Source organism: Triplophysa rosa, linkage group LG20, assembly GCF_024868665.1.
Source record: "Triplophysa rosa linkage group LG20, Trosa_1v2, whole genome shotgun sequence".
Lineage (NCBI taxonomy): Eukaryota > Metazoa > Chordata > Actinopteri > Cypriniformes > Nemacheilidae > Triplophysa > Triplophysa rosa.
In genome coordinates this window covers 20,490,920-20,511,017 of record NC_079909.1, presented here as the reverse complement: position 1 = coordinate 20,511,017, position 20,098 = coordinate 20,490,920, and the positions used below count along the sequence as shown (strand labels likewise).

At 39.7% G+C, this 20,098-nt stretch overlaps 1 protein-coding gene across 1 annotated transcript in view; it reads left to right on the top strand.

Moving 5' to 3' along the window:
* Positions 1-2,127: 2,127 nt before the first annotated feature.
* The window catches only part of gli2b (GLI family zinc finger 2b), a 51,931-nt gene continuing 33,960 nt past the window's right edge, over positions 2,128-20,098 (top strand). Inside the window, exons 1-2 of the mRNA XM_057362815.1 lie at positions 2,128-2,365; positions 12,048-12,167. Coding sequence (XP_057218798.1) covers positions 12,059-12,167 — 109 coding nt within the window. The 5' untranslated portion in view covers positions 2,128-2,365; positions 12,048-12,058. The remainder of the gene's footprint in view (positions 2,366-12,047; positions 12,168-20,098) is intronic.

Below are 20,098 nucleotides of genomic sequence, written 5' to 3'. Positions count from 1 at the left end.
CTTTGTAACAATGCAAATAGTAAAAAGCGCTATATAAATAAAGTTGAGTTGAGTTTTGGAACAATAGATGGCGCTATTGCACAACACGCCTGTGATCTGTCAGTGATTGAACTCGTGAAGACATGAAACAGGCATCATGATGTTGATGTGATAAGTGATTGTGAGTTGGAGGTCATTGGAAGGGCTGGTGGGTTTTCAGGGATTATAACAGTGAACATATGACATGATGACAGCCGTTGGGTGGCTCGGCAATGTCAATTGGATTTAAAACTTAATTCATTGCCAGAAAAGCGTTCTTTTTGGAGGTTATCAGTAGATTTCTTGCTTCAGAATGAAAGAAAAAATGGTTACTGTCATAAACGATGTAATTTTCACAGAAAACAGCTGAGTTTCAGATGTCACACTTTTACTTCACTCAATATTTCTCACTGTGGATTTATTTCTTAAATCGATTTCTATAAATGCATAAACCTCAAAGCCGTGGCTGTGACAATATTGAACTATTAAACTGTTTCCACCATTATAGTCCAGAAAAAGACAGTTTAACACAATGTGTTTAACACAGGTTGACCTGTAGCAGAACATGTTTTCACTGTATGGGGTAAGTTGTCACAGTAAGTCTGATCCTAAATGCGATGTCAAATAAATATAATATCAAGTAAAATGTAAAATACAGTGATTATAAAGGTTAAAACAGGTTAAAACAACTTATGAAGTAGCAAAATATTAATTGCAATGAAACAAAAATACAAGCAAGAATTATAATTAAAACAATATGTGTAATAACTGCATATTAGGACCTGACATTTATGAAGAATACTCATTAGTTTATCTTTCTCAAGATCCACCTCATTATATTGTTGCTTTAAATGCTGTCGGTGTGATTGTGTTGTGGTTATTGGTTAACTGTACTGCAAAAACATTTATTATTTAGTTATAATAAATACATAATTTAGTTGTAGTTCAGATGATAAAATTTCTCCAAATGTAATGTTAATTGCCTGAAATCATTAATACACACACACACGCACGCACGCACGCACGCACGCACACACACACACACACACACACACACACACACATAGAGATCTTCAGGTCTTGAAAACACTCTTACAGTGTCTTATTGACATCTCTGGCCCTTCCCTTAAAGAAAGAAATAAAAAAATATAATTTAAAGCCACATTTTCCCAACAGAACAGAAAAGAACAGATCTAGTTTGTGAATTAAATACAATTACAAGTAAACATATGTGACATTGACTATTAATTTTATATGAATTAACTTTATTCAAAGTAAAAAAGGCCTATTGCATTCCAAACATTAGCTCTTATTTTAAAGTACAGTTTGTAAACAAATGAAGAGCTGTTTTCCTGGACATTCAATGTGTTCTTCCCAGACTTCAAGATCTAGCACATTGAGATCAGATATTTCTTGTAGTAATGCATATAAAAGCATTATATCATATTATTAATATAGCTTATTATTATAATCATAATTATTATAAACATCGATTCAAAGTAATTACCCGTTTCACATCGTTTTTTTAAAGACAGAATTTAATTAGGTTTAGAATTAAATTAATTAATAATGATTCAAGCTGCCTTTGGTTTAATATATCGAGTCGTGTCAAAGTGTTACTGAGCTGATCCTGAGTTCTCAATATTTATTTCATTTCAATGAATTTGTCTTGACCCATTTCCATTTTCCACTTGAAATATAGATCCGTATAGTGATAAATGATGCTGAATTTACAGCAGATCTGGGACGAAATGCATCGATGCGATGTTCCGATTCCTTACAAGCTTTTGAATAGATCAGCAGCAGACCTCAAGAAATCACATCAAAATATAAATTAAAACAAGTGATGAAATTAATATTTGAAATTTGTTGTAATTTGAATGTCAAACCCATAAACATTCCAACGTTTTCGCGAGATTTCTTTATAGACTTTCTTTTTCTCTAGGATGACCTTGTCGAAAAACTTGGCGTAACTTTTGTCAGTGCAGTTCGGGCTAAATGAAGCCCGGCCCATCTGAAGAGAGAGAGAGAGAGAGAGAGAGAGAGAGAGAGAGAGCATTGAAAACAGATCAGCCGGGGATCTCGCCGCACGCGCAAACTCTTCCGCCGTTGGTTTTGTTGTCTTAAACTCTCTCGCGCGTGCTTTTGCGCATCGGGATGTTTTCGCAGAAAGTTGCTCGTGAAGTTCATTGATGGATCGTGAAGGAATCAGATGAATCGTGTGTGAATGACTCGCACCTTCACAAAGTTCAGTTCACTCAAACTTCAATGGATGTTCGCGGGATGCGCGAGAGTTTCCAGTGAAGAAAGAAAGTGTTGCAGTGTTTGTTTGACTTCAGCGGAACCGGTGAGTGTTTATATTCACGTGCACGCGCGTGTGTTTCTCTGATATTTATGTTGCGTGACGTTAATGCTTTTAAAATCTTCTTGGATTGTTATTGATAAAAGAAACAATCACACGGGCATTTACGTTGTTTATTTATAATGCACGGAATGTTCGTGTGTGGCGGGATGTTGATTTAGAAATAGAAAAGAAGACTTTTGGACTTTAGTTTAACTCCTGTCGCTGGAATCTCAAACATTCTGCTGTGCAATTTGATCCATATGGGGGGAAGAAGTGATGAGGAATCCCATTACACACCAACATCCCCAAACCCTCTGAAACCCTTTAAGTCAAACCTCTGCATTAAAACCAGCTGGCTTAGTTTGTTTTACTTTTTATTTTTTACTGGGTATAAACATTTTGTATTTATATGATTTCAAACTTCTGTTACGTGGAGACACTTTTCGTTGTGAAAATCATGTGAAAAAATAACCATGAAAAAATAACCATGGTTTTATTATAGTAAAACTGTGGCAACCATGTTTATTCTGGATTAATGACCATATACACATGAAATGGCTTGACTTTGTTACTGTAGTAAAACCATGGTTAATTTGTGTTTATTATACGCAAATAAAATATTGTGGTTAAACAAAAAGAGTAAACAAACTTGGCCTATGAAAGTTTTAAGATTTAAGCCTAATGTTTCTTTTTCTGTTTGGTCGCCTTGTGTTGAAGTGATCTTGTGTAAAGAGTTGAATAGTTTATATAGTCAATGTCAATAGGAGCTAATGAATGCGAAGAGGATTTCCACTGAACTTCAGTGAGACACACACTCTGTTCACAATTAAAGACCCGATGTTTGCTCTTCAAACTCAAAAACCTCTCAGGGCATCTCTTCTTCTGTTTACTGTCCCGAGAAAACAATACACTTCAGTGATCCCTGTCACCGTTACAACACCACGCGTGTGCTGTGATGTCCGTTTCACTTCACGAGAACGCACAGAAAAAACATTACGCTCGAACTCCGAGATATAGTAAGACCAGGAGCCACAACATGAAAAAAAGCCGTAATTGGCCCATTTAAATCCTGGAGGAGAAAGCAGAAAGCGTTTTGTGGGAGTGAATTCCCGTCCATTAGCATGAGAAAACAGTTTTAGTGCATGTGCTATTGTGCTGGGTGAAGAGTTCCAGCAGTCAGGCTAAAGAGCTTGAAAAGATGTGAAAGAACGTCAGGCCCATTCAGGATTGTTCAGGTCCGACGGAGCTGACGGTCACCGGGGCCCAGTGCCGCAGGGGCCCCTTTCATCTCCCCCGGAGCCTTTTTCACACGTCCCCCTCATAGTGTCCGTCAGGCCCTCTCTTATTCTCTTATCCATCACGTCCCAGAAGATTTAATGAAGCGAAGGGTTCGGGAGAAGCTGGAATAGCGTCCGGCGAGTGTAGAACGCTGAATGAAAACTCAGTCAAACTCCCGCGGAGACCATTCAGAAGTTAAGACAAGACCGACAGAGAAAGAGCCTCATTCAGCACATCTTTACCAATTAACAGCCAAAAACAAAACCCAGAGCTTAAAAATAATTGTCTTTTTATTTCAGACTTATGTGCCAGATGTCTTGCATTATGCGCATAGTCTCGGGCTATTTGTGGAGGAATGTCAGGACGCTTTCCAAATTTAACACTGTCTTTTAGAGTAATTGATGTAAAAACATACATATTATATTCTTAGTCTGTGGAGTTTTCCTGCGTTTCAGCTTATATATATTCCCCCCCTCAAAAAACCAGGGCTCAATATGCCAAACATCAGCTCATGAATGAGAGTTTAAATGATTGAAGTTTGATGACCGTAAAGTTTTAAGAAGCTGCTCGGCTGTTGAGGGTTTTTTTGTCTGGAGACTCTATAAGAGCGCTGAAACTCTCTTTCTGTTTGCGTTTGTCTTGCTAAGACCCCGCGACACAATAGACTTTCTCACAGGAGTAAATAAGGTCAGTCACTGTCAATAGGTCGAGAAATCCGAGGGAAGTCGAGCTCCTTAGAAGTCGCTTCATTGTGAGGCGTGAAAAGATCCGCTGACCCCTGAGAACGACTGTTGTTTTATACTGAACAGAGTTTAAACAAAAGACACTGCTGGAGATTTATGATCTGCTTATTGTTAAACCTGCTCGACCGTCAACAAAACATTATTGACTCATAATGATTCCTAAACTGCATCTAGAGTTTACATTTGTGCAACCTTTGTGATTCAAAAAATCATATTTCTTTAACTGCTATTTCATTTTTTTCTTTTAAAGAGAAAATCAGCTTTCTGTGTTGCCTATGTGTTACTCTTCATAGTTACTCGCACGTTGGCTTGTTGCTAGTTTGGTTTGTTTCTTTTAAGTCACGGATGAATTTAACTGAAATATGGTTGTTGACACGTGGCCTTTAGTCGTTGTTAGACATCCAGAACTAAAGATATAGTCAATTAAGATTGAATTAGTTTGTCATTGATGTGGAGGAGACTACAGTTAACTTTATTCTGTTGTGTGTAAACTGCATGACTGCTCGTGTATGTGCTCGTCTGCGCAGTCGGTGTCTGCGTCTGCACGATCGTCTCACATCAGAGACTTCAGACTGTGTGATACTGAGTTTGTGATTTTTTTCTTTAGTGAGTGTAAGAAAGCGAAAAATGTGCAAACTTTTTTCTCTCTGCTGTGTCATATTCAGCTGTAAATATCTTTATAAAATCAATCACCGTGGAAAAGGGAATATTGGTAATAGTTTGCAAAAGATGATATATTTTTAGCTGAAAATGTTGAGGAAGATGAGGGAGAATGCAACTTTTCTCATAATAATTGGTCACGTGGAAAATGGATTCAATGTAATTCAATGTCAATATTTAGCTCTGCTTTTGTTCCATGTGTTGTGCTGGTTTAAGCATTTAGAAAATTTGATTTACTCATTTTGTTGTGTCTCTACAGTTCAAGATAGCATTCATTTTCATATTTGATCGTAAAGCTGCCATCCGTAACTTTTGTAAAGTATGTAAGTAACCTGCAATTTTTCGTTTGAAAAACGTTATAGATTGTGTAATAGATCAGTGTATGATAGAAAACACACAGTACAGAATGTTGGGTCAGAAGAAGAGAACATCTGGCGTATGATCAGTAAAACCAGTACCTGACACGATTCACGTCTGAAGAACCTCCTGAAGAGGTTCGGTTTCGACCCATCACACATGAACTCCAGAAGGATCTTCATCAGACAATCAAGCCTCGTCTAATTGCAGAGAATGAAATCAGATCGTCTCTCTCTCCTGAAAGGACATCACACGGCACCAGACGCTTTGAAATCAAAGATCGGCGGGCCGCTGGGGCCACGAGATCTTCGCCTCTCTATGAAGCGTGATGGGTATCCGCAGCGCCTCTTGGCCGCCTTTGATTCGCGACTTAATGAATTCCTGACGGGATGCGGTAACCGGATGATATTCCTTTAATAACCCGAGAATATTTGACAGCGCTAATACAAACGGATCATCTCGTTCAGCGCTGATAGAATTGTACGTGTTGCACACAAATGGCTGATAGCAGAACATCCCTGACGGTTTTCGCCGGGGTTGGCTCGTGGCCTGCGCTCCGGCGCTCCGGTTCAAAGGCGTTTAACAGCTCAAGACATGCAGCGCAGATGTTTACATTGCTCACATTCAGTTATTCTAGAAGATCTCGATGGAGATCTCTCAGAGATGTTTGGAGTGTGCGTATGTTCTGTATTAGATTCACACGATGACGGATGAAATCAGGTGATGTGGAAATGTAGCTCAACTGCAGACAGACCGAAGGAACGACTTCAACTTGAACACGGTTTCTCCTCTGATGACCTTCAGCTGGGCTTTACTTTCTAAATTCCACATGGTTTTCGAATCAAATCAATTGCAAACTTTGCAAGCACAGTTGGAGACATCATTGAGATCTCTGTGGTTTTTCTCTCTCAGTTCTCTTCACGTCAACTCTAGCAGTGTTTAAAAGAATCCCCGTCAGACAGAAGAACAGCCGCCCGGGTTCGTCATAACATCCCGGAGAGGAAGTTTACGTTACGGCCCTGCTGTTCAACCAAAAGTGTCTCTTAAAAACACCATTTGGCCTCCGGATCAAAGTGTGCTGTGAAAAAAACACCCGTGACGCCCGAAGAAACACTGAGGCCAGTGGGTCACGTGCTCTCGTTTGGCACGTACGTGATGTGATGGTCCTCAAGTACGACCTCCATCCCTGGACTTCAGTGAGGACTGAACATCTGTTTATCATTGGCCACACCGATGAAGATGACCCGCAGGATATTAGCGGGGGGTGTGATCTGAGCCGCGGGGGTCTCCCATCACCTAAACTCACACATGAGTCATGACACACACCGTCTGAGTCGCAGTGAGACACGAGTGAATCAGATCTGAATGCGTGTGTTTGTCTTTTAAAGGATTAGTTCACCCCAAAACGGTTTGCTCATCATATTCATCATCATGGTGTTTCTTCGTTTACTGTCGACATGATCTTCTTTGTTCTTAACCTGTGTGATGTGATACCGGTTTGAAAAGACTAGATTTGTGTAGTTTAAATTTGAAGTCTATCGCAGTTGTGCTCCGTTCATCCAGATGCCAAAAGCGACCAAACGGCAGAAATACAGCATTTGCTTTTTGGGCCAAATGATGTGCTTTGATATGATATCCTAAATTTGATAGATCTGCTGTATCTTTGTACACTCTTGATGCGATAACAGGTGACTTATTTGTCTTTTTTTATCTTTAAAAGAATTGGAAATGTAACGGCCGAGACATTGTTGATACGCACATGAGCACTTTCCCAAGTCTCGTGAGCTATGAAAGAGCAAATCCTGAGCGATGAAGATCTGTGCTGAACTTTAGGTGTGCTGTTGAAGATTTGTTTCTTGCTTTTTAAGATGCATGAAGCTTAAATAGTAAGCAAATACACTAACGTTACATGACACACGAGGTGTGGAGCTTGAACTATGGCAGTGGTTTGAATACTACGAAGAGAGCGAGACGAAGCCAGATCTCGGCACTCTCTCAGGGATTTCGCTATGTTGACCTTTCAGTGTTGTGTCAGATCCATTTGTTTCGGCACTGTGATCGTGCTGTAATTCTTCAGCCGGTGAGGTAGGGGGTTACGTTGAGTAATCCAGTGTGATGAGCCAAACGCTTTCCGGAAAGCCCTCCGCACCTGCGATACAGAAACATTCATTACTGGAGACGACTGAAGATCTGCGTGGATTTGTTTTCGAGGAATCAGATCTTTCTGTCTCCTTTAATGAGTTTTTTTAAACGCTCGGCTGAATTTACGTGGCACATTAAACATTGTACTGATGCTCTATATGTGACCTGCTGCATTTTGACTCACTTTAACACACTTTGAATTTTATGCATTCAAACAAAACCTCTCTATCGCCACCTCTGTTGGAAACATACAATTGCAGGTTATTTTACAAGGGTGAAATCCAGTCAGATGACATTACTCACAAAATTAGACCCAAATCATTATTATAAGCTTACCGTTGTTCCGGTTATATGTACATGTATGTAGGGTTGGAAATCATTGGAATTTTATCGATTCCAATTCCGATTCTGCTTATCGATTTCGATTCTTACCGATTCCCATTTTCGATTCCACGGTTGAAGTAAAACATTTAGATATCAACCTGTATGGTCATTCAGCCTGCTTATTGATATATATATATTTATGAGCACCGTTTTGTGTATATATACACATAGAATAGAACCATGATTTTTCTGATTTATTAAAATGTGTATTACCATAGTTGAACTACAGCATGGTTACTATAGTTACTATAATGAAACTATGGTTAATTTGTGGTTCCTGTGGTTTTTAATGCAAATACTATAGTTAAATATGCTTACTATAGCAAAAATATTGTTAATTTTCATAAGGGCTTTTATTGAGATATTGTGTAGTTTTCTGAATATATGCACACAGGAATTGATAAGAGGAATTCACATTTTAATCTCAAGTATCCGATTCCTATTCCTTTTGTTTCCGATCCGATTCCTAGCCGTTGGAATTTGATTTTCAATCAGTTTTTTTTTTAAACTAACTTATAGATTGCAATAAAAAAAATGAAAGGCTTTATAATGGTCAAATTATTTTTCTGTTCTGAACCGTGATATAATGCAGTGATTTTTCTTTTGTTATTTAGTTCATTTTTAGTAAACCAACACAAATCGTATGCTGTTTTGTAACTGTTTTGCTATTTTAAGGTGGCAAACTTGTATACATTTGTACAATCTCATTTGTGTGTTTTATGATCTGCTCTATTTGTTTTTTGTAAAGTTTCGTATGATTCACATAGTACAGATTGGCATGAAATCTTCACCTGGTGAAATAGTTTCCCATGATGAGATCAGCTCGATTAAACTGTGTGATTTGATGTTCAGATTGAAATGTTCAGGCTCTGATTTCTGATCTCTGGCGTCTCTGGAGAGGACTGTCGGATCTGTTAAAAACAAACATGTGGTTTATTTGAACACAATGACGTCTTGAGGGGGTCTCTGCTCAATGATCTCCCCCTCAAGTCTCTTTTGTGACCTGTGAATGGCTGTTTGTGTATCTAAAGACACCGAGCGCTCAGAAATAATGATCCTCTGAGGCCATCAGAAGTTTGTTAGAAATGTAAATGACCATTCACTCCTGTTATACGTCACATTGTCTAATTACCATTTCTATTTTATTTACAGTACAAGACTACTTCGTGTTTAAAGATGTGTATATTTGTTCTAGAAGAGTTTTTCTACTCAAGTTGAAACTGATCAGATATATAAGGCAGTTTTAATTCTTAATGTCTGTTGTCACGTGCATGAATTGTGTAATGGTTTCTTGTAAATTCCTGGCATATTGAAAGCGATAATCCTCAGATCACAGCCCTTCTGACAGATGAATATGAGGCTTTAACACACTGATCTCAGGTCAGCGCCAGTGTGTGAATGACCGCTGTTATTTCAGCGGCTGTAATTAACAAGTTTTTGTGTGTGTGATGTGTGTTAATGAGCTCACACCCGCCGGAGGGGACGTCACATCTTGAATTGCCGGGGAGAAGCTCCAGACACCTGTTAGACCCTTCAAAGGTCCCGCCGGCTCATAAACACACACAGACCCGACAGTCCGGACTCTTGAGAGCCTGTAAAAAACTAGCCATTGATTTTATATTCCATGCTGCGGTTTATAGACATTGATGCTTAACTATTTTTTTGTACAAATGGTTTTCATGAGGCCCAATTTGTTTAAAGTGACAACTGTCATGACCTTTATAATACATGTGCTTTTTTATGTGTTTGGGATGAAATGTGAGTTTTTCTCGGAAGAACAGAAAGTCTTGGCTTTGTTCATGTGTGAGGGAAGATTTCATTTCTATCATTTGGATGAGATTTGGATCATTTTTTGTACAGGAAGCTCTCAGTCAGCGTATGCTGTGTCTCTGCGTTTCATTTAAGGATCAACTGAGTCTCAGATGTTTGCGTTTTAGGGGACTGAAAACGTAAACCTATGAAAACGGCTCTCAAAGTGCAACTTTTTGAAAACGCCGCCGTCACGCGAGGATAGCCAAAACAATATGGCGGCTTCCCATACTGTGAGCTCTCGCTGCTCGACTATGCATTAAAGTTTCTCCAGCAAAATGTGGATTTTCTGCACCAATAAGACCAGCGGACACACACTATTTACATTCGCCAGACTTTAAACACACATATACATCGACCAGCGGTATTAAAAAGCACTTTTGGTTTATAACTGTTTACGTGCATGTGCCAAGGCACGTCCTGTTTCTTTACACAACAACATCGCCATCCACTGGCCTGGCGTGCATACTACAGCGTTTTTATCCGTTTTCCTGGATTTGACGACGCTGTCATGTGTACGTGAAGCTTTTCAAAAGCGCAACGGAAAAACTTTTCTGTTTTTCATCGTGTAAACATGGCCTGAGACACAGATGAGATGTCTCCATTTGCTCTCCGTTGAATCTCATTGATATCTAGGAGAAATACTTCTGTGATTTTTCTTTTTTATGCGCTATGCATTAAAAAATCGGACACTTTGGGTCGTCTTGTGGTAATTCTTGTCAGTCATACAGTATATTTCTCTCGTTTTGGTGACTGTCTTGGCACTCGTTCGGTCTCGTGACTCAAGCAGATTAAACGACGGCAGGAGAAACGGGAGAGCCTGTTGTTAGCGTTTGCTTTCGTGACCATCTGTTTGTTTGGTCTTTGACACCTGTATTATCCTGTCACACTGGTCCCAGTTTGAGCACCCGGCTCTGAGCTCCACGGGGGCGTCTGCTAGCCGAGCTGAGAGTGTTCTCCATCACACCCTGACATCTCACATGATCTCCACGTTTGTCTTATATTTTAGTCAAACTGCAGTAGACAAATGCCGAAACCTCACCAAAAATACAACAGCATGTGAGGATACAACTCTAGATATGTGCATGTCCCGAACAGGTCCAGAGGAGTACAGTATATAAATATGTTTCAACAGTACAAAAGCTGTATCTATGAATGATTTAAGTGTAAGGCTGTGGGGTAAGATGTGTCAGTGTTTGAAGCTGCCCGTGTCTGTATAGGGAGCGCGCTGTGTTTGGCGAAGGAAAGCAGAAACAGATGCACACGAGCGTGTCCCGCCTTTAATCGGCTTACAGAAAAGAAAAAAACGAAACAAATCCTTACTTAATCCATTTCAATAAAGAGATATTAGTGTCTTAGGTAACTATTTTAACAGCTTTTCCAACTCGTATAAGACAGACATGATTATTTTTAATGAGTTTAAGTGTAATTATGTTTACGTATGAATTGTGTTTGCTAAGTGAAACATCATCTTTTAATGTTGCTCATTTGCTGAAGTTTAATATGTAAGATCACTAATCAGCAGTGTAAACTGTGTGCTACAGATGTGAATGATGTTTTTAAAGATTCAGAAGAGCTGTGAGGTTTTTTCTAAGGTAACCTACACCATCCACAACTCAGCATCACGGTGGAGGGATTTACACGAGCACCAGAGCCGTTGAGAGATAGAGTCACGACAAGGGAAGTTCAACATTTTCGCGTGTCACACGCAGCCTTCAGATAGTTCCAGGAAGTCATGTTTTCTCTTTAAATGCTTTATTTCCTTCATTTTTTTTTATTTAAGTTAGTCACAATCGGTCTGTTTAGCCGCAGCTCCATGCGTTACTCCAAGTAACTTCCGGGAACTAATGAGAGGCTCCAAGAACCACCATTGCTGTGAAAAACTGTTCTATTGGCGTCAACGGAGTTGACGCAACTCTCTCTCTCTCTCTCAATGGCTCTGACGAGCACCACGTTTACAAAAAACCTTCAAAGAATTCACTTATAACTTTTATTAAAAATGTTTTGTGTTACTTTTCTTGCCTAAACACTGTGATATCTAGGCTTTTTTGCAGTTTTAAGGGATTTAAGATGGGCTTCAAACACACTACACAACATGCATCGTTAATATGTTTTTAATATGTTTGAATTAAAAGCAAAGTCATCATTTTTCCATCACTTTTGTGTTCAGACAGATGCGAGGTTATATATTCTGTATTGCGCCCTCTGTCAGCTCATCGGTGTACTGACATCATCTCAAAAATGGATTAAGTTAACAGTTGAGGATGTTTTTGTTTTGTTCTGTTGTAATCATTGATCTCTCTCTCTCTCAGTATTTGTCAGAATGGAAACCGGTGTGCCCGCTGAGAAGAAGGACTGTAAGACGTCCTCTCTGGAGGGAAACGGCTTCAGTGAGCTGCCCAAAAAACCCTCTCCATCATCTCTGGCCAGAGGTACGAGTCTGTTCTTTAACACACGCTTTCACTTTTCACCCGTCAGGATTCATGCTGTGAACATGATGCTTTTATGTTGAAGTTCAGCAAGGTGTCCAGCCGGTCTATAATCTCTTAAGGCAGTTTTGTGTCCTGTTGTCATATTTACTAGCCTTAAGTTTATGTCACTATGACTATGAACCGATGGAAGGTGGTTTTAGGACCTGGGGCATTGTCATTATAGAGAGTCAAAAATTGTGAAGAAATGACATCATCAACCTTTTTCATGTAAGTGACAGGCTGTATGTTTTTAAAGATCACTTCAGCGCCACAGACCTTTCTCTTTAAGTGAAAGTGGATTTTTAATTTAAGAAAGCCCGTGAAATATACATTTGTAAGATAAAATGTCATACATGAGTCTTCCTCGCACCATCAGCACCGCTGCAGGCATCGAACCCAACGTTGTGTTCTGCGGCGCGTTTGCCCTGAGATGAATGGGACGGCACGGGACTGAACAGATAGAAAGACAGCAGCATGTTTAAAACATGTCTTTAGGAGGCGAATAATGATGCATCGCTCTTACCTCCAGAGTATAAATGTTATGAATTAGTTAAAATGGCAGCGGCGGACGACGTGGTCCCTCCGTCGAGCTCCACCTTTGAAATGGTAATATCGCAGTGGTTCGGTGAGGCTTTACACATTCACGAGAGAATTTGGTGGCCTGCCATTGTAAGGAAAACAGAAATGTGTGATTTGTTCAAGAAAGGAGCAGAAAAATAGGCCACACGGTGGAAAGCCAGCAGATGAATGGCATTATTTATAGAGCGCCATTTTCACTTTTACATGATTAATACGCTCGAACAGAAAGAAGACTTTATGATCATAAATCCTGGACTTTTCTCCATCGCCGCTCTGAAGATTTACAACTAGTCAGTGTTTTTCTTACTAAAATGTAGCGTTGAGACCGATGATGGCTGATGGCTTCGTAGTCTTTGTGGAGTTTCGTCAAGTCTCACCGTCATCTCACATATTTCTCCCGTGCTTTCTGAGGATCAGCGATGTCACGGTTTTCTACTGACACAAACACAGTGTAGCTCATTTACTCTCTGAAGAATCTGAGAAATGCGTGAGCTCACATTGACGTCTCTGACTTTTGTATGCACATTATTGGTATCCAAGATCTTTATCTGAAACCCTCGAGGAGATGCGTGTGAGATCAGCGAGGTGTTTTGTAGATGAAATATCTGCGATGCGAGGCAAATTCATTTATATAGCACGTTTCATACACAATGGTAATTCAAAGTGCTTTACATAAAAATAATCAAAATAATCATATCAAAAATGATCACAACAAATAAAAACAAGGAATTTAAAAACTTTCAAAATGATTTAAAAGTTGAATTAAAACAGTTCAGAATAAAACGATCAGGAGAATTAAACCGAAGAAAGGAATTTAGACTCTCTGTGAGATTGAGAGCAAAGTCTCATGTGTGTCTCAGATGTTTCTCCGGAGAAAAAGAGTCAGAAATGTCTCTGTTATTATGTTAGTTTGTGAAGAGATGTGTGTCAAACTGAGCTCAGATTTCTCTCGTCTGCATTCAAAAGTCAATATTAGTGAAGATCTCGATATCAACTCAAACATTTTCATCAAATTTACACAAATCCAGATGATTTGATCTCTACAATCTTCTCTTAATCAATTTGAGGAGAAACATCTGAGACGGTTGTCGGTGGAGACAATTTTGTCTAAATTTGTTTAGAGCTGCACATTGTAGTAAATCTGTGGTGGACATTAAATATGACAAACTTTTTCTAGTTTTATATCTGCTCTGTGGTCTTCCGAGTCTGGGGATGATATGACGGTGTGTGAGAGAGAGAGCATGTTTTAAACATGTCTGTGGACGAGTGATAAAAGTCGTGTATAATGAGACTGAAGGAGCGTCTTCTGACCTCCGGAGTATAAACCTAATGAATTATTTGAAGCGGCAGGACGACACGCGGCCCGTCTGAGAGCCGCTGACATGTTGCCACAGCTCCGCCTTTGAAATGGTAATAAACTTTGTGCCATTTTTTCTCATGATATGAATGAAAGACTTCGGTGGCCTGCCAGTATTTAAAACAGTCATTCATTGTTTATCAAAGAGCTTCATGAAATTGGGACATTTGTCGTTTGACAATAAGAACAATATTTAGTTTTGTCCGGAGGGATGTTCTGGGCGAATGAATATTAAAGAGCGACTAAAAGATAATTATCATTTCAAAACCTATTTGTTTAAACTTTAATACTTTGTTTTAATTTTTTGCCCTGAACATCAACAGAGCAACCGTCCGTATGAGCTTTGAGTCATTTGCTCTGAGTTGACCCATAAGAAAGAAGCGCGATTGGACACTTTTGTCTCAGATTTCTGTTTTTTCATCTGAGACTAACGTTGATACACTGAGAACTCCATCAAATCTTCTGAGCTATGAAAGAGAAACATCTGAGCAAAAGTTCAAAGAGTCTGAATGTTTTTATAAGAGTTTTATGATTCGGCTCCTGCGGTTTTGCTCGGCCTCAGGGTTTCCACTGTCCTACAGCTGTGTGTGTGTGTGTGTGTGTGTGTGCGTGAGTGCGTGCGTGCGCGTGCGTGCGTGCGTGTGTGTGTGTGTGTGTGTGCGTGTGTGTGTGTATAGGTGTGTGTGCTGTGCGTGCGTGCGTGTGTGTGTGCGATTTAAGGATTGTCAGGTGCATTTGAGAAGGACAGAAGCCCTTAAGGATAATGTGACCATGTGATTTTTCAATTGACATCTTGACTCTTTCCCACATTTTGTGGAGATAAGTTTAAGGCTGTTTTACTGGTTAAACTGGTTCTGCTGGTCTGGCCAAGCTGGAGTTGTTTATTGGGATGTGTTTCCACACAACATCTGTTTTTTAATTATTTGTTTGTATTTTTTATCTTTTGAAAATGTTACATTATTCTAACACAGTTTTACTAGAATACTTGCTGGCTAATTTGTAATATGAATTCACACATTTGCACATTTCAGTAAGTTCTGCTTGCGCACCAGTGACCGGTCCGGGTGTTGTGCTTCATTATTGCTTTTTTCTCAAAATGATATGAAAAAAAAATACATTTTTAATGTACGATCTACGTGGTAAGAATTCAATCCAAATAGCCACATCTTAAAATAGTTACGAATTTACATGAGATGAGGTTGATGATTCTTTGATATGTCTATCTGTTTATATGTTAACACTGCAGATATATTTCACCTGATCTTGTTCTTTTCACAGCTGTAAAAAACACATCAGATCCTTTTGAAGTATGCTAAACAAATTGAGATTAAATTTGTGGTTAAAGCAGACTTAACCAGGTAAATGTTATCCCCACAACCATTTAAAGAAACTTCAGTTCTGTATGTCCTCAGTCGTAAACTTTTCTCATCTTGGGTGTCTGTGAGGTTGTTTAGCTGTCGTTCGGACCCGTCGCGTCTCTTTCTTCACGCTCATGAATGAGCCTCAGCTGTTTGCCGGCGCTCTGCGACAGAGCAATTACTTATCGCTTTAATCCGCTTTATTATTCCGGCCCGCAGACTCTGATAAGTGAATATGCAGCACGAGGTCCTTGAACCCGAGATCACATTCCCTCGAGTCTGCCGGCGAAGAGACGCACAGCGTTTTAATATACGCCGGCTTTATGGTCAATGTGGAGTTTACAACGGGCTGCGGCGATGTTGTCACCTAAGTCATGCCCACCGCGAAGACGCCGCGGCCCTCCGCCATTAAACCGCTCTTGTGTTTTATACCCTGTCCGACATTATTTATTCCCGGCAGTTTCCTCTCCATCAGAGAACACGGCTAATGCAGACTTTTAATATGTTATTTACACATAAAAAACAAGCTATTTGTGTGAGGAGCGGGAAAATAAATGGGCCGCCTCTCCCCTCCGCTCGGTTATATCTGACTTTAACAATCTGGATTGCTAATAGAACCATTTATCACGAGGGCTGGTCATTTGTTTTATGTTGGGGGCCCGGGGCCTGCTCTCGTAGACCTCTATGCATATAATGAGCCGAGCATCAGTCGACTGATTTCAAAGGGAAAACAATGCATGTATTCAATAAAAACCGGGTGACCGGGTGTCCACGGCTCTCTCTCCTTTACCGGACACTCGCCGTGTGGTGGGCCGTAGATATGTTCGGGTACCAGCGCTGTTGTTTTGTAAACTCGTCCTTGGCAAGCGTTTGCATAGACTGCCTTAATAAATGCATTCAAATGAAGTGTTCACACATACATCACGAACAATATAGCAACATCACTTTTTCAAAGTAGCGGCATTTGTGGTGTTTTGTATTCATCTGAATTGCAAATATCACAAATATCCACATCAACTATTATTCATTTATGCGATTCTTCTTTGTGTAGGACTGAGATTTACCTGCATAGAGAAAATGTTATTGCTCAGAGGATGCTCTTTAATAGCTTGTAAGATTTCATGGAGTTCTCAGACTGTCACAATTATTAAATAATCGCAATTATTTGACGTCATCTCAATAATTTCAGCTGTATCTGCAGCATTTCACATCCACCGTCCTTGATCTGCACTCACTTTTACATTCAAATGACATTTCTCCATCATTTCAGTTGTGTTAGCTTTGTGTGTTTTGTGTTGATTTGTTTTGTTTCCAGACTTCAATATCTAGTTTTAGCGCTCAAGACTCAAGTCTTCTCTGTTAAGGTCACTCTAAAGTAAATAATATTAGTTATTTCCAAAATTTTCACATTTCTAAAGTGTATATTTTCTCCATTGAGTAAATGAATTGTCATTAATAGTTAAATCGTCAAAGCCTTAAAACAGACAATTAATCGGCATAATCGCAATTATTTAATAGACAATTAATCGTCATGCAGCCAAATGTCAGAATCGTGACAGGCCTAATTGAGATAAAGAGATCTTATCATCTGTGATTTTTTTAAGGTTTGATGAAACCTTTTTGAAAATGTTTTTGCGTATTTTTAATGACTAGAAAAAGGCAGAATACATTTTTTTTTGCTTTCATATCACACCATATTTTTTTTACTGTAAAACTTTACAATAAAGTCTCATTCATAAACATTTTTAATGCATAGGCTAACATGCATTAACAATATATTTACAACATTTGTTTATATTTTTTAATGTCAATTAATCATCAAGCAATTGTTTTTTATTAATTAAAGTTCATTTGTTGTGCATTAACCAGTTAACCAATGTTAACAGACACACAGTTTGATTTTAAACATGTGTTAGTAAATGTTGAAATGAACATGAACTAAGATTAATAAACGTTTTTCTAAAAATCCTCATTTAAAGCTGTAAATAAATATGTTCAATGTGGTCTCATACTGTGCGAATCTAAAACTTGATGCATCTTTAGAGAAAGCTGTGAGGCTGTATAAAGCAGGTCAGCTGATGTAGCTCCGGGGCTTGTGGGTAATGACTTGATTAACTGGAATCGGTGACTCACGACATACATCATGGTGAAAGTGAGCGTGTCGCGTTGTGAGGTGATTGATGGTCGGGCCGAGCGCCGTCGCCGTGCTGGAAGCCTGTTTTCTGCTGAGTCGGGTCGGCCCTGAGGGAAGCGGCGGGCAGGATACTTAACATCTTTACAGACGTGAACCAAACGCACGCTCGCACCAACAATACCCAGGTCAAACGTAAATACAGCCACGCCTAAACGTGTATTCTTGCATGCGCGCGAGCAAATCAAAGGTTATTACGGTGATTTATGGTAATCCGAAGGTGCAATCGAGTACATGTTAACTAAACGCAATATGACCTGCGGCCACGGATTGAACCCCGGGAGGTCACGCAGATGTTTCTCGTAAAATGACATCCTAGAAAAACTATTTTGATTAATATGAGCGTTTAAAAACACGCCTTATCTGAAATCGCGTCTTGCGTTGCATTTTACGTTGAAGAAGCGGTCGCATTATTCAAAACGGAAAGCGGTTTAAAGAGCAGAAGAGGGGCTGGATGGATGGTGGCGGGCCGGCTGGTGTAAATAGTTTTTTAAGAGAGCCTGGTTACCGATAAGGATGGTTTCCTTTATCAACTGGATGAAGTCGAGGAGGTGACAGTGAATAATTGACGAAGGCGGGCGGCGGGCCTCACGGTAACTCCTCAGCAGCTCGGGGGAGACCCCAGGGGTCAGCGCGCTGGCAGAGAAAAATGTGTCCGAAACGGCACCGCGTCCACCTCCGACTGCAAAAGCACGTCCACTAATCTTCTTGAGAAGGGAATTTTCTTTCTTTCTCTGTTGGTTGTAAATGAGTCTCTCACAGGGCCGGTTCACACGCCTGCTGAGGCCGCGGCGAGAAGCCCGTCTTCAGGGCACTGGCGGATTTTATTGTGTTTATTTACAGTAATGCGGTGCAGATGCAGACAGAGACAGAAACAAGAACCCGCACTTACACATTTACAAACAGACGGCAGGATAAAACTCTCTCTCTCTCTCTCTCTCTCTCTCTCTTTTTTGAAGTATTAAAGTGATGTTTAGCTGTACAGTCACTTACAAACTCTCACATTGTTTTTAGTCAGCTATTTATTTTTCTTTATTTCAAAAATTTTATTGACATTTTAACCTTTTTTTTACATTTCTGTCACAACAGACAGACACAATCTCTACTGGTCAGAGGATTCAGGTCATTTAATCATTGAAATATTTCTTTGAGATCTTTAGATGTATGATCGAATGTTCATAAGTACGAAACAAATACTCACTCAAATTGTATTTCAAATGGATGTTTATTTTATTTTATTAAATGTAATTTATGGTTTTGATTAGGCTGACAGAAGTAAAAGGAACCTCTCCTGTTGAAACCTCAAGGATGCCAGACGTACATTTTTGTTGTTGTTGTTGTAAAGTGGTTTTATATACTTGGATTTTTAGTTTTACAGTAGTTGTGTTTTTTAAACTTTTGACCGTGCATATAAGATATTTTGGAATGAAATCCTCCTCTTGGTCTCATGTACCGGGTCATATGTATGTAATGAGAAAGCTTTTGCCGATGAGATGCTAATTATTTCCATTTTTTACCCACATGGAAGCACTTTTCTCCGGCGCAGCTAATGACTCCACAGGTTACATACATTTTGTAAACATTTAGCTTGATGGCTTTGTGAGATTCGCCTCCTTTAATCTGAGATTCATTTGGGGCCCAGAAAGAGAGAAAGATTAGATAGACTCACTCAAAGTCTCTCGCCCGCTCATTTCGGAGTCTATTTATAGACGGCCGCGCTGATTGCAACTTTAGATGCACGAGGGCTTTTAAAACTCTTTTCCTTCAGCAAAAAGAAAGAAAGAAGTTGTTTCTTAGAGACTCAGTGGAGAAAGAACGGCCCAGAGATCACAACAGAGAAAAAGTGGAGTTTGATGTGAAACATTGCTATTAACCCACAAGAGTTTTATACATTATATATCAGCACGGCACGTTTTTATGTGTGTTATTCACTAAAATGATTAAAAGCCAGAAGTGAGATTTATGACACACTTACAGACTAACACGTATGGTTGCGTATTAACGCAAACATGCGGTGATGTCATCATGACCTCACAGGGTTTGGCTGCATGGTTGATATGTTATAATAATGCGATATAAAGCAGCGGGGCGTGCAGTTCGGTCGATCTGATATTAGTGGTTGTATTGGAACACTTGATTCACGCATCAAACGCTTGTTAGTGTAATCGTGAGCTCTGAGACGTCTGGAGACCCAAAAGCAATGCGCCCCATTCCTCCCCATTTACAAGTGTTGGAGAGATGCGTGAGCTCTCTCTCTCTCTCTCTCTCTCTCTCTCTCTCTCTGTCTCTCTCTCTCTCTCTCTCTCTCTCCCTCTCTCTCTCTCTCTCTCTCTCTCTCTCTCTCTCTCTCTCTCTCTCTTTCTCTCTCTCTCTCTCTCTCTCTCTCTCTCTCTCTCTCTCTCTCTCT